This window comes from Phodopus roborovskii, unplaced genomic scaffold (genome assembly GCF_943737965.1).
Source record: "Phodopus roborovskii unplaced genomic scaffold, PHOROB, whole genome shotgun sequence".
Classification (NCBI taxonomy): Eukaryota; Metazoa; Chordata; class Mammalia; order Rodentia; family Cricetidae; genus Phodopus; species Phodopus roborovskii.
The window spans coordinates 2549938-2565887 of record NW_026126597.1 but is presented as its reverse complement, the minus strand read 5'-3'; the positions used below and the strand labels follow the sequence as shown (position 1 = coordinate 2565887).

The following is a 15950-nucleotide window of genomic DNA, read 5'->3' as shown; positions in this document are numbered from 1 at the left end:
CCTGGGAGAGGAGCATGTCCCTTCCAAGCTGAGAGCCTTCAGGCTAATGAAGTGAACCCAATTATAAAATGGCTCGTTATGGTAACAGAGGCCATGGTGTCTGGAAATTATTGCTGGGGTGTCTGGGATTCTTAATAAAAATTATAGGAAGTCTGATGGCTGGGGGGGGGATGTATGAAGCTTGGGGAGAAAGAATAATTCTTGGGAAAATCCCCAGAGCTAAAAGCTGACGCATCCTTATGGAGCGTTAACCAGGAGGGCCAGTGTGCCCTGGATCCTGTTCTCCTATCATGCTGTCCCTAGCTCTAGCTGGCTAGGCTGACATGCATGCCTTTCCCAAAGCTCTTTACGGGAATGGAGGAGGGATGGATAGCTTAGGTCAGTGTGTACCATACCTCTGTCTCCAGTTTTCCAACCAGGCTCAAGGAAAGCATGGAACACATTCCCTGAGATGCTGGTTCACTCACCACTACTGACCTTTATTTTTCTCATCTCTCTGTGTTTTGCTGATCTCTTAGTGAGTGATGTTGAAAAGGTAACAATGCATGTTGAGTACTTTGGATGACACCAACCACATGGTAAGAATAATATACTTTATTTATTTTTTGGTTGTTGTTATTTCTACAATTTTATTTTAACCATGTCTTAACTATCATGATAATTGCTCTCATCATTCCTAATGAAATTGAAGTCCTAAAGGCTAAACTTGTGGCTTTTCTACTTGCAAGGTACAAAACATGGCAAAATATTTAAACTTTCTGTACCCTAGTTTCTTTTGATAACAACTTGGGATAAAAGGTAGCTACCTATTATTAACATACCTTAGCCCACTTCCCAGTAGAAGAAATTGTGAGAAACAGACCCAAAGGTAATTGTTGACATTCCATTTTAAATACATCTTTCCTTGGCTCATTTGGTACATATCAAGTAGTGACCGGTGCTTGGAATTCTACATATTCTCACTGAAATCAGAACTTAAAATTGACTTGAAATACAATGAGTAGATGCCTTGCTTAAACAGTGGGTGCTGGTTACAGATGCCAAGGTCTGGGGATTGCAACGGAAGTCGGCTCTCTTTAGAGGCCATGAAGCCTTCCTCTTCCCATTCTTGGCTTTCATTTTCTGGGGCTCTGCCATTTATATTACTGATTATGTGGGGCTAGATCCTTGTTCTGGTTCTGGAAAAATTATCCAAGTTCCGGGAGTCTTGGTGGGAGGAGGTGGCTGTCCCCTCCTGACATCCATGGAACTCCTCTTCCTTCTCTCTTGTTTTAGCAGAAGGTCAGCAAGGCCTGAGCCAGTCTCAGCCAAACAGACAAGAAACTGAGCTGGCCTCAGCTGAGCAGACAAGGAAGCCATGCAAAGAACCTGGCAGCATCAGTAGATTCCAGGCCTGGCCTCCATCTTCATAAAAGCAGAGGGAGCCTATGGCAACCAGAGTGAGCACAAAGAGAAAGGACGAAGCTTGGGTAGAGTACTTTGCCCAGCGGACCATCAGGACCGTTAGTGCACACCATGCTTTCCTCATTTAGGAGCTCTTGGAACAGTTCTGTGTGCCTATACTGGGCCTTGAGTGGGCCCACCCCCTCCCCATTTATTGATTTGTTCTCCTCTCCACCAGCAAATGAGGGAGTTTTCTTCATGGGAATTCAATGAGGCTCTGCACCATCTGATCATGTCAATGTTGAAAGGAAAATACAAGGACCTTATCAAAACACAGGGTTTCGCAGGAAGTCTTTATATTGAGCTAGAGGAGGCAGTAAGGAAACTATCTATTTAAATTAAGAAATACCCATCAAGGAGGAGTGCAAAAAGATACAAAGGCAGGCAATAGACTATGGTGGTGGCGAGGAGAACTTTGCCTGAAGAGCAGGCAGAGTCTCATGCCGGACCTCTGTGAAATCAAGGCTTCTGGGCCCCTCTTTGGCACCAGCCAGAGTGAATGAGTGTATTACCTTGTATTTAGGGATGGTCTTCAGAAGTTCTTTTACTGGGACATCTGTGCCAACCACACCCAGAAGAATGCCCTTTGACCTCTGAAGAAAGTAGACATAAAGCAGAATACAATAGATTACTGTCTGATTCCTTCTCTGAGACCACTAACTCAGATCTCTACAGGCTTCCTTTTTGTTTCACCTTCCACTCAAATTATAGCTAGCCAAGAAAGGGAGAGTCTCTGACCTAATAGCAACATAAGTTGTCCCCTACCCAGCTTCTTGCAAACTGAAGCATGCTGTGCAGGAGCCCAGAAGTTCCACAGCCAAGGACTTTCTGATTATAAAACAGCTTCTTCTAGCAAAGCTTTCTATAGGAGAGAGTGGCAACTGTTTGTTTGTTTTGTTTTGTTTTCCATATGGCATCAATGAAAGAGATGCCTAGTGAACAAGGAGAGACACATTTTTTTTTCTTTAAAACAGAATTATAGAACCAGGGTCCCCAATTTCCAGGGCAGGTGGCCACTGTGATTTGTGAAACTCCCACAAACAGAAAGGTCATTGAAAAGAGCATGCCCAGCACTGCTGTCTGTTGCTTTGTGGTTTTGTGTATGGTTTGAATAGTGTCCTGGCAAACTCACACTCACCCAGAACTTCAGAATCCAATGGCATTTGGAAAATGGGGTCTTTGCAGATACCATAGCTAAAGACCTCCTGAAGAATCCTCTTAGATTCAGACAGACATGCAAATATAGTGACTAATCTCCTTAGGAAGAGGAGAGATGGGGGTGTAGAAAGGACAAATGATGTGACTTAGAATGATGCTACCATGGGCCAAGGGATTTTGGGTTCCACAGCCAGAAATAACAAGGAAATATTCTTCCCTTGCTTCTTTGGAGGGACCCTGGCTCAGTCAACATCTTGTTTTCAGACTCTCATATCCACAAGTATTTGGTAAAGCATCCCACTTTGCAGTACTTTGAAACGTTGCTCCAAGAAATTAATCAAAGATAGCCAAGGAGAGGTGCAACCTCTAAATTGAGCATCTGATTTTTAGAGAGGAACTATTATGAATGCTAAGAACTCTATGCATCCCTTTCATTTACATTTGACTCACTAGCCCTCACAATATGGGAAAACAAAGAATAAACTCACATGCAGTATCCTTGCGGTGGGGGAGGGGGAAGCATACAGAGCTTAGATGCAAAGTATTTGAGAAATAACCCTCCCAGCACCAGGCAGGAGGCACAGCATCATACTCACAGTTTCGTTCTGTTTACTAAACACAGGCATGGCCACTGTGGTCATCAGGACGGGGCCCTGATCATCAGCAAGCTGGGTGGAAAGAGGAAAGGTAGTTACTGGCTATGCTGTGGATGCCTCTGTGCAGAGGCCTCCCATTGACCAGGGCATCCTTTGCAGCTAAAGGCTGCCAAGAAAGTACCCTCAGGATCCTTTAGCAGGGGAGGGAGAGCACAATCCCTCTACCTGACCAATAGGTAGATAGTCCCAGCCCCAGCTAGAAACCCACCTGTCAGTCTTACCAGCTGATGCATCTGTGTTCAGCTATTTTGCCTCAGATGAACATCATTTAGATTCCAGTGATTTGTTTTATTGTAACACATCAACTTTATTGTTTTACTCCCCAGACATTTATGTTCAGTGTGTGTTCTAATGACACTTCTGACAATGTAGGATCAGAAACCTCAGACATCAGAGGCCTCATGAAATACCCTTAGGGGGCAGGGACAGAACCCAGAAGCTCTCCCCAAGACAGGCAGGCCAGTAAAGCACCTTCACCTCTTCAGATTCCTGAATGCTAGTCACAAATGGAAAGCAAATGGATGAAAAGACAGCTTTAGCATCTGACCCTGAAAATCACCCCGAGAAAGCTAATCACTGCTTCCAAAGGAACTGTTCCTGAAAAAGAATGCAAACCTGCAATGTTTTCAGCTGCATACAGACACGTTGAGACCTTTGGCACATCTGCTTTTCATACTGTGTTGGGAGGGACACAGGCAGGAACAGCTGTTCTGCCCCAGTAACAAATGGGGAAACAGAGTCTCAGAGCACAGTAGCAGGCTTTGGTTCAAGACAAACCTAGCTCTGATTCTCAGCTTTGAGCTTCTTAGCTTTATGCTAGCTAGCCAGGTCTTCCATGCTAATTAACATCACCATGGAGATAAGATGTACCAGTGCCTGGCCAGCATAATGCTCTGATAGAGAGGCATGCAAAGGAAGCTGGGTTCCTTTCTCTGTCCTAGGGTCACACTGCAAGTACAGGGCAGACTTAAACACAATTAAAAGCAGCAGAGACTTATTTGGCACAGCTGACACACAGCAAAGTTGGTGTGCCCAATGAGAGAGATCATTTCTGGTTCCTGTCCTCTTTGAGCACCCACTGCAAGCACTCTAAGGACTGGACTTCACCATCTTCAGTCTACCTCACATTTTTACTACATTTTACTCAATTTTCCACAGCTTTAGCTCCATGGAGTAATTAGGGGCTCTTCCATCCCACTTCTCTCTCAGAAAGAGGCCACCCAAGGAGACAACTTTAGAATCTAAGTGGTTGACAGCTATACAGATTATCTAGTCTCTTGTGCAAAAGTCATAGACCTTAGACTTAGCACATCTTTTCCTATTTTTGTTTGTTTTTTTGAGAAGGGTCTTATATAGCCAAGGCTGTACTTACACTCCTGATCCTTTTGCCTTTACTTACTGAGTGCTGGAATTACAGGTCTGTAATACCACACCCCACACTCCCCTGTTCACTTAGTACTAAGCAAGTTACATATGTATCATGACTATTATCGAAGTTCTTATGGACCTCACTGCTTACAATGTGATACGCCAGGCAACAACACTCCATTGTCTGTCATAAATGCAAAACTTTATAGACACCATTCTATAGGAATTCTTATTTGAAAAATTAGTGTACATGACGCCAAGGAATATTGTTACAGGGAGATCATTCCCACTAACATTCGAGAGCAATAGAAAAGCTGTCAGATGTGGGGAAATTCCCAACAGAAATGGAGGGGACATGCTAATCTTGCATCTATTTAGAAATGAGCCTATGGCCCTCCATTAAAAAAGAGCCAAACAAGTCATAGTCTTTAAGGACCAGGAAACCTGTGGTATCTTCCTGGCTGATTGTGGTGTCTGTCCACTTGTATGACCAATCACTGTTTGTGTTGATGGCTGGGAAGATCCTTTTACTGCTATAACTCAGATCCAAACAGGAAGACTTTGAATAAAGCAGATACCTCTGCAACTTGCATGGCCCTCATCCAATCAGGTGAAGGTTGTAAGAGAATAGACATACCCTGTAAGGACAAAGGAATTCTGTCTCTGGTTTGACTTGGAGCTCAACATTGAAACACCAACACTTTCTGGAATTTCCATTTCACCAATCTGCTTCACAGACCCAGATTTACTAGATCCCACATTTATGTTCTTTAATATAAAACTCTCTCCAACCATAAGTCTGTGCATATGTATATATTTATATGCTCATATGCATATACACATAGGCTGTCTTCATATGCCACGTTACTCAGGTCACTTGCCAGGCATTAGAATAACTAACTAATGTATTTCCTAATATTAATAACCAAATTGCACTAACTCAAGGCAATGTTGACAGTTTTTGTTATGCCAAGAATCAAGGCAGCTAGTATATGCAGTACAGTAACTGTTTATGGAAACGCAGTTTCAACTTCTACGAAAAGTACTTAAAGTATAACAGGGTGGCCCCCAGAGGCTCAGAGGCAGACCCAGTCCACAGTAAATAGCTCTCTTAGCATCAGCCATCCCATTTCCCAACTCCTTGATTAATCCTTGCTGCTACACAGAAAAACTAATTTGAGCTGATCCATAACCCTGGACAATTTCCACTTTGCAACTCAAATCAAAATTTCAAGCAATGCCAGCATGGATCACGATGAAACCCAAACATACCACTGACAGTAATGAGAAATGAGGCCTTTCCCCTGCAACCAGGAAGTGTCCGTTATAAATCACTAGTAACTGTCCTGGCATAAATGCAAGGTCAGGGGAGCTGGACTCCCAAATGTTAAGCCAGAATGTAGTATCAGCTTCACCAGGGGTGGGGGGTGGGGGGTGGAAGGGTGAGGGGGGAGATATCCTTATACTATTGCATTTGTACTAAAACCACTCATTTGTAACCAGTCTCAAGCAAACAAAAGAAATATCATAAGTCCAGGCAGGCCAGAGTTCACGTGTGGGGCTATAATCTTGTGTACCCTTCTTCTAAGTGTTGTGACCCACTTGTTGGCTTGGCCAGAGCTCCAACCTGCAGGCTTCCTATGGACTTATCTTATGGACACAAAAACTAGCAGGAACCCAGAAACACCACATGAACAAAATTATGACCCTCCCCTCCATCAGTCCTTGTCTTCCCAGTTTGGCCTCTGTGCATCTGAAACATTTCATGGAGGAGAAAATCAATTTGAAAATTTATCTGTACCACAAGGATCAGAACACATTCTGTACTGCTGCCACGGGAAACAGTCAGTGGCAAGAAGTTTGTATCCAGACCTCCAAGAAGAAATCATGCAGCTAGCCATGGCCAGAAGCCCTCTGTCTCCGACACTCACTAGGAGTTGCTGGCTTTTCTGTGGCCCCAAACCTGCAGCTGCTGCTAAGGCAAAACCAGTACCTAGGATTCATATTCAAGGCTTCTAAGAAAAATGCAGACACAGAATCAACATTCATTTTCCAAAGGGTAGAAGTAGGAGATGGAGGTCCCCATTGTGCATCTGGGCAAAAATCCCATTAAGTCTAAGCGGGAATCCTAAAGTGAACTGCTGTTCAATTACACTTGTCCAAGCACTGAGCAGCCCCTGAACTGCTGGCTATGGTGTTCTGTTGTATAATAAGTGTATATTATCCTATATCCTTCGTTTCCTATGCTACATAATGGGGACCATTCTGGTATCAAAGGAAAGGATGGATAGTAATGCTGAACATCTGGTTTATAAAACACAAACTTGCTCAACAGATTGACTGCTTCCTGTCAGCTCCCCAAGTTAACCATGCATGTGTCCCTATGAATGTGCACACAGACTCTTGTGCACAGTGTGTGCGGCTATGCCAGGCCTCTATTCTTAGTGCTTCATACCTGTCCATGGATGGAGCCAGACAGGAATGTGGCCAGTCCCTAGCATGTGGCTCCCAACAGCTTAAGATTCCCAGGTCACTGCTGGCCTCCTCATTGCTATTCATTGTTTTCCTTCAGAACTTCCTTAGGCCTCAGCTGTAGACCCAGTTTTCTGCCATTGTGCTATGAAGATAACTAGGGATAAGACTGGACTGTCTCCCCACCCAGGGAACCCCAGGAGGCAGAAAAACTAATGAGACAGAGGGAGAAGGTCTAGTAGGGGCTGCCATGCGGGGTCTCCTGTGGCAAACAAAGAGGACATCTTCTCCTGCTCTAGCTTGGGTTGGAGTGGGCATCTTCTATTTATTGATAGCCATCAAGTTAAAAATGACAGGCCCAAAATGTCTCCTGAAAGCTGGCTTAACAAGAAGAAAACAGTTCCCTGTCTCACCCCAGTTCACTGAAGCAAATTATGGATATGTGAAACAATATCAGGGAAGAGTTTTCAAAAGGGCACCTTCCCTTTCTTTCCCGTGGGTGCCTTAGATCCCCAGCCTTAGATAAACCCTTTCTACCCTCCAACCACAGGGTCCCCTGGCACCTAATGCCTCTTACCCTGCTCATATGGCTAGGTAGCCAAGCAGACTGCTTCTTGTGTGCATGTATAAGCCACAGGGTTGGCTGTAATTAGGCACAAAGATTGGACCTGGATTCTCCAGGATTTCTTGCCTCTTTGTTATCTCAAGCTTGTGCAAAGAGGATTTTTCTGGTGGGGGGTTATAAGAACCCAAGTTTGGCACCCATGTCCCCTCATCCTAGATAGAAAATTAGACTGAAAAAATAGCCACCAGAGAGGAGGAAAGGAAGGTCAAGAGTGGAAAGCCAGGAGGGAGGGAGAGAGAGAGGGGAGGGGGGGGGAGAGGGAGAGGGAGAGAGGGAGGCAGAGAGGAGGAGGGAGGGGGAGAGGAGGGAGAGAGGAGGAGGGAGGAAGAGAGGAGGGAGGGAAGGGGAGAGAGAGGGGAGGGAGGGGGAGAGGGAGAGAGGGAGGCAGAGAGGAGGAGGGAGGGAGGGGGAGAGAGGGGAGGGAGGGGGAGAGGGAGAGAGGGAGGCAGAGAGGAGGGAGGGAGGGGGAGAGGGAGAGGAGGGAGAGAGGAGGGAGGGAAAGAGGAGGGGGAAAGGGAGGGAGAGAGAGAAAGGAGGGAGAGAAGAGGGAGAGAGAAAAGAGGGAAGGAGAGAGGAGGGAGGGAGGGAGGGGGAGGGGAGTGAGAGAGGGAGTGCTAGAGAGAGCAAATGGGAAGGGAAGAAGACCAACTCTAGCCTCTAGATGCCTTCATCCCTAGCAACTGTGCTTTATGATGGCATGCTGTCCTTAGGATGTTATGGAAAAACAAGAACTTGGCTGCTTTGAGATGTCCAGTAAGAAGACACAATCTTGGGAGTCTCCTCTGTCCAACCAGCACAGATATGCCAGCATCTTCAGGGCAAGCAGTCAGGGCTGGTGAGTGTGGCACTCCATGGGACTGAGAACCACGGTGGCTACTGAGCAGCACAGCGGCTGCTCTTGAAGGACATCTGTCTGCCTTGCTGTCTTTACATCTCCATAAAGAGGGAACTGATGAGGCTAATGGCAGGATGCTGTTCCTCCTGCAGCTGGATGCCCCGGGGGCGGGGGGGGGGGCAAATCTGGGGGAGGAGGTAATCTGGGCATTCAAGCTAGTTGAGGGCAGCACACTTGGCAGCACATTGGAGGACTACCAGGTGGGTTGAGCAGAGTCTCCCAGCAGATCAGCCCTGGAGGCTGGGACTGAAAGGGAAGGTTGTGCACAATGGCAGACTCTGCTGGGAAGACTGGCTCTCTGCCAAGGGCAAAGATTAATTCACTTACCCTTTTCCAATACACAATTTCTTCTATTTTGTTCCTCTTTTTCTCTGCTTTGCTTATTGAAGTTGATCACCACACTGACCATATTAACGGAGTGTATGGTATAAATCCACAATACTACCATACATAGAAATGTTATACTCAAGTATGAAGCTTAAGTACAAAGCCACTTTCCTTCCTGTTTCAACACCTACAATTAACTGCACTCAGCACTCTGTAAAAGAACACCGTTGCCATCTAGTGGTAGTCTTTGTGAATTGCAGGCATACTGCCCTGGGAGATTAAAAAGCCATTTGCAAAGTATAAGCTTTTCCAGTAAAAACACATTTAAAAGGCAGCTGGTGTTGTTTAATACCTACCTAGATGAAGCATAAGTTGCATTAACTTAGTTCTGTCAAAAAAAAAAACCCTCTTCCTTGACAGGAAAGGAATAGTTATAGGTGGAAAAACATAGCTGTGTGCACCTTTGAATACCAAGTGAGGCATTTTGAATGAAAAACAGCTATTTATTGGTGTGGAGTTTGGAAATGCAACCAGCGGTGCCAGAAAAGGTCAAGTCCTTTAAGACTCACTTTCTCAAGTGTAGCTTAAGCAAAGGGGAAGCCATTTTTCTCACACCCTGTCCTTGGGCCCATGAAGTCTTTGAGTAGTACTTGGGAGTTCCCAGAGGCCACATTCTGGGTGGTAAGTAATGATGGGAATTGTGGACAGGGCTTAAAAAAAAACATGTGCCACTCATATTCTCCATTTTACACTATGCAGAACGTCCCTGAAAGTCACTAAAACAATCCCTACACAAATGATGGCACAAGAAGAACAGAGGGACAAGTAAGGGGGCAGGAGCCCGTGGTGCAGTTGACACTCCTTATGAGTCTGGACCTTTTCACCTTCTGTCCTTAAACAAAATGAGCCCTCTGTATGTCTGTCACCTGTCACTGCCCCCAAATATTTTCAACTACCTTCTGTTACTATGACACAACTATCTTTTAATACCAAGCTGGGGGGGCGGGGCTTAGGTTCAGAATCCAGTAGGAACACACTAGTGTTGCAGGATGTGTTTCATGCAGACAGGACCCTGGTGAAGACAGAGGTAGCCTTCAGTTAGGCAAGGTTGTAAAAGTCCTTTCACAGTGACAATGGAACCTATTTAAGCCATGCTTTCTGTGGGAGACAGGGTCAGACAGCTTGTTTGTCTGATGCCAACACTGTCTAGCTCAGGCTGTATGCTTTACTCTTATAATCTTTGCTTTCCTCTTTCTGTTTAATAGAGGCCAGTTTTGACATGCTTTCTGTGAATGTACATATTTAAACATTGCTTAACTAACATTATACTTAAGATCTAAAAAGCCATTTGGAAATGGGAAGGGTAAAATGTTGCTTGTTTCATGAGTAGAACGCAAAGACTCTTACGCCCCCCCCACCCATGGTGAGAGGATGATATATATAGATACATGGATATTCTAATGACATGGGGGTGGCATGCAGTAGACATATTTATAATTGAATTGAAAAGTGATTTTTTTTTTCTGGGCAGTTTTATTCTAATTCCAGGACACAAATCCTTGTGTGATCTCTTTCAAATCCTAAATGACCATCTCACAGGAGTATCTAGATAAATCACAACATTTAGAAAAATAAACAAAATAGCAGAAGCGTACTTGTAGTACGAAACTATGTGTCTACATTTTTAAACATGCACAACGGGTGATGCTTGTCCATTGTTCAGATACAGACACTCATAAAAGAAAATTTGCACAGACAAGTGAGACAGAAATGTCAGCACAAATCAGAGCTCACAATCCAAGCAGCTATCTACAGAAATGGATGTAATGAAGGACTGTTTGCAAAGCTGCAGATGTCTTGCACAGTTCCCCAGAGGATGGGCACAGGTCCTGAGAGCAAGTGCTAGGAGTAAGGGGGCACTGCTGTACCACAGAGAGGGGTACAAGGAACAGCTGTAAAAATGGAGGCAGAAAGGCTGGCCTCCGAGGCTCCTATTAGGAGCCAGGATCTCCCACAGGAAGCTATCTACAGCCGAACTGCCAGCGAGAGCCAGGGTATATCCACAGAAGATCAGTCAGCCATGGCAAGCCCTTCAATTTTGATGACATTTCATACCATCAAAAACAACTCTTCAAACAATAAAATAAAATAAAATCTTTAGTGGATATTATAAGAATTTTGAGTCTTAAATCTGAATGGTGAGGGTACACATGTTTTTCTGATTTCCTTTCCGTGTGATTGAACGTTTGAACAGTAAGGAGGCTTTCAGCCTCCACTATAGAAAGCACCACATCAGTAAACCCACTTAGCAGTATATACCTGCAGTGAAGATTAATACAGCCAAGCTAAAAATGCATATTTTTATTTTAAAAAACAGTAATACTAAGTTGTAAGTCCTGTGTTTAAATCTCCTTTTACACAAAGATAAAAAACAACCTGTTACAGCAACCTTGGAAACAACGTTGACATTAAAAATGCCACCAGAATATACTTTTCATAGTCTAGGTTAGACATATTGTATTTGACCATTAGTATTTTGAATGATCTTTACAGCGAGGAGCATAAAAAGCAGATATTTCCTTTCCTGAAGAGTTGATGTTCACAGTGCATGGAACATAAATAATTTATGATAATCTCCTGGAAGAACACCTTCTCCTTTAAAACCCAAATACTGTTTAGATTTCTGTTGTTTCAGGGCATTTTTTTCCAACATTTTTGCAAGATGCCCAAATCCTAAATAACGCAAGGCTCTTGCAAAATGAACATGGAAGAATAAGACATAAATATGAAATAAATAAACTTTAAGCAATGTTTCTGTCCTTGATGGCCTTGGTAAATTATAGTCTTTCAACCCATAAGAATTATACTAAATGTTAATTTGTTTTTGTCAAAGGCAGTTTGTGTGTGTGTGTGTGTGTGTGTGTGTGTTTAAAGCAAGTCACTGTTGCCTGCATGGGAGATGCTGGATTTCGAAGAGACCCTGACTTTAGACTACATTGTCTAAACACAAAAGAAAGCCAGTGCCCTCTTTGAACTTTAGCTGCATCTTGCATAAACTGGATTGCTGAAGTTGTTTGTTTGCTTTCTCTTCTTAACAACCTAAGGACAACTTTGCAAATGATAACCCTGAATGAGAGTTGGAACATCTTTAAGAAAAATCCAAAATCACTCTTGTAAGAAAATAGCTATTACTTGGGGAAATGTTGATGCTGTTTCTCTTTCCCAGTGATTCTAAGATAAAAGCCATTAAGCAGGGAATCTAGTTTATAAGCAAACATTTCAATAGCATCAGCATGCTGTCTTTGACCAGGAACACATCTATAAATAAATCCATGGTCAAGAGAACACTACTGATTAGCATCTGATTAACATATCTGAAAGCTGTCTTGGAGACTGCTTTGTTTGTTTATTGGGAGTGACCTGCTCATTTCCAGAGTGCCCAGGAATGATGACAATGGGGATGATCACGGAGCACTGGATTTGGGCCAGGATTCATGATGAGCCTGACATACAACCAACCCCCTATTGTGGCCAAACATTCATAATTTCACAAACGTGGTTTAGACACCTCCCAAATAGATGCCTGAAAACACAGCCAACAGTTGGAGCTGTGGGGCCCTGGGACAAAACCTTCCCCTTGTTTAAAGACCCCCTGAAACGTGGCTTCCTCCATAAAACCTTCCCTAACTAAGTGGAAATGGGAACCAGATGTCCTTAACCTCCACTACAAAGATAATCATATTTATTCTACAACCAAAGATACCATCTAGACCCAAATCTGTGCAAACTGTTAATACAGCTAAGTCTCTGAACACGGTGGCTGGAAGAGACACAGGAAATGGTGTAGCACCTTGTGAACTCTGAGAGCAGGGAAAGAGGGTCTTTCCCTCAGCCCCAAGCTTTCAGTAGAGAGCCTGATACACAAAGTATTCAGCAAATGATCCTTGGGTAAATCCATTCAAAATCACCCTTTTGTTTTATTTTGCATAGGAGGCTCAGAGAGGAGAGCAATCAGGAAGAGTTAGTAGCAGAACTCGGACAAGATGCTGGCCCTCCTTTGCTTTGAGCCTGTGTGCACCATGTCTCCATCGGTGTGGCTAGCCTGACAATAAGGACTCTGAGGAGCTGGGACTCACATGCTGCTGCTGCTAGAAGCGGACACAGCACACTGCCAAGCCCAGGCCATGGTAACAAAGAACATGACTTAACTTTTAGAACCAGCTTAGTACTGTGAGTTCAAACAGACAGACCTGAATCAACACCCCAACTGGGTTTCACGCTCTTGAACTGGCATGCTTATACATCCATTCTTTCATTCCTGCTCCTCTCCCCATCAACCCATTCCACTATGTTTACCCACTGCCATGCTTTATATCCGTGTGGTCTCAAATCTAACCTTGGCACAGAACTTGTAAATTGTTTGTGCCCATTCAACATATGAAGAAATCAAAGCTAAAATAACCAGCCAGGTGTTGGTGAATACCTTTAATCTCAGCATTTGGAAGGCACAGGCAGGCAGATCTCTATGAGTTTGAGACCAACCTGGTCTACAAGAGTGAGTTCCAGGACAGGTTCCAAAGCCACACAGAGAAACCCTGTCTCAAAAAACAAAACAAAATAAAACAAAAAATAACCAAGGCAATGGAGGGTAAAGACATAGCCTTAGTTTCTGGAGATCAAGTACCAATCATTCTGCTCCCAGAATCCTTTTGTCAGGGGTGTAAAATGTCATGTTCTGCCTTTGAGAGCTTAGAACACGGCAAAAGAAACAACCAATAAATTGTCCTTAAAATAAAAATAGCCCTTTTAAAAGTTATTGAAAGATTAATCAGAATTATCAACAAAGAACCTAGTGTACTACATGGTACCCTGCCATGTACAGCTAAGCCCACAAGGACCATCTTGAGTTATGGAGAGAAGCTTGCAAGTCCCTTCTAAACTCATTCATTACTCTGATGAATCTGAACATGGCCTCTCCATTTGAGTCACATTAAAAAAAAAAAAAGTGACTGGTATGGGTTAATAATGACTTATGCCTATTAAAGGAGGTTGAGGTGATAGGAGCAATAGGGAAACAGTTTCTGGGAAAGAAGGGAGCAGGGAAAGGAGAGCTGTTTCACTGATACCCAGCCTCCGAATCACCTAATACATTGCAGGCCTGGGCAGATAGGGGTGGGTGCAATCCAGGCAAAAGCTCACCAGTCAGCAAGTAGTTCAAGTCTGTGAGTCATTTCTGGAAAAAGAAAATCCATAGCATGGCATTAGTCCTCGCCTGACATTATTCTACCTCATGAAATTTGGTTGAGTTTTCTCCAAATCCTCTGAGTTAATTGGGATGGGATAAACATCTAGCCTTTGTTTTTGAACTTCTCAGCATGGCTTTGCAAAATTGCACAACTGCCCCAGTTTTCCCCAAAGTGTCATTCCAGTTGAATCCATTGGCATGGCATCTACAGCTTGCCAGAGTCATCAAGTCATCATCTTTTTTTCTCATGGAAGACTGGGCAACAAATACCCATTACCTAGGGACCTGAAAAGTGAATAAAATGACCAGGAAAATGACTGGACAGCTGAACTATGAGCAGACTTGATTGGCAGGTGACTCGGTTTGTAATAAGACATGATGAATCATGTCAATGAAAACTGGATTTGTTTTATATAAAAAATTATGCCAAGAAGTGAGTAGGCGATGACTATTAGTGGATAATTGGTGTTTTTTTCTGCAGTCACTGTGACCTTTATTAGGTTTATCTGTAATATAAGAAATACTCTCCTATGAGGACCAGTTAAGGTAGATTAAAATAATTGGTAGTAAATATATACTGGTCTGATGTAAGCTTTCAAATATGATCTTCAAATCAACCACTGAATAGTACTGATTTTGTTTTGCCTCCATATGAGAATGGTCTTTGTACATTCTCTCTCTAATGCAGTAAAAAATACACTTCTTACTCAGGTCCATGGTTTTATGGGTTAGTCTACATAGTGGTCCTTTAAATGGCACATCTCCCATGACTTGATCAATACAAAAGTTGAGATTCAGAAACCACTTCTCCAGAAAATACAACTGCTATATTCAGAGGGGACTTCAAACAGCAATCCAGTTATGTGAGTTCAAAACTTCACTTGAGCCAATAAAAACCACTCTCAGAATTATACCTGGAAGCAAGGAAGCCAGAATCATAGGCATTTCCAGATGTCCCACCAAACTTGCCCTATTGATGATAGCATGACACTGTCATCATGTCCCATGTCACAAAGTTAATTTCTCTCCCTAGTCTGCTTTTATTTCTGCATAGATGGAAGCACAATTGAAATAAAATGACTTTGAAAATTGCCATCATTCAGACTCAGACATTCTTTGATTTTCAAAGGAAAGGGCAATTTCTTTTGTTGAATAGAAGCAGCCTCTTGTCACCTCCGGATGATCATATTTAATCACTGGGCTGATGTAAATAAACAGAAATTCACATTTCTTAAATAAATGAAATTTCTTGAAATTAGGCTTTGATATCCTTAGATGTCAAACATCCAAAAGCCAAGTTGGGGATCAAAAGATCTTGGGATATTACAGATTTTGAAATCAATGTTTTGGTTTTTCAGGTGTATGATTACCTAGTTCTACTGTTTATCTAAAAAAGAATCACTGGGGTATCCTGGACAAGGTACGGTGTACCTGGAGTTCTCTGTATAACTCCTGCAGAGGACAGTTATAGTGCTACCATGCAATGGAGTCCTGGGGGAGCTAGGCCCTGTGAGGCCTATGCACACCCTGCAGAAACTCCTGGAGACTATTGTTACCTCATCCTACCTTATTCTGACAATGAGGATACTGTGTCCTGGACCCAAGGAAAGATGTTTCAGGCCTTAACTGTACTTCCCACAGATCAGGTATTTGATCTTGAAGCACAAGGCAGGGTTCCCATTCCTTCAGCAAGAGTGCACTTGCCTCATGGTGAGGGCAGGTAGAAGAACTACACTATCAGTTCACTTTCCAAGCAAACTC

General features: G+C 43.4%; 1 protein-coding gene across 2 annotated transcripts in view; it reads right to left on the bottom strand.

The window, feature by feature from the left end:
* Positions 1-15950, bottom strand: part of LOC127236843 (voltage-dependent calcium channel subunit alpha-2/delta-3) — a 775613-nt gene that overhangs the window by 151914 nt on the left and 607749 nt on the right. For both annotated transcript variants that reach the window (XM_051204755.1, XM_051204756.1), the window contains 2 exons: positions 3198-3269; positions 1956-2036 (listed from right to left, as the gene is read on the bottom strand). In XM_051204755.1, coding sequence (XP_051060712.1) covers positions 1956-2036; positions 3198-3269 — 153 coding nt within the window. The remainder of the gene's footprint in view (positions 1-1955; positions 2037-3197; positions 3270-15950) is intronic.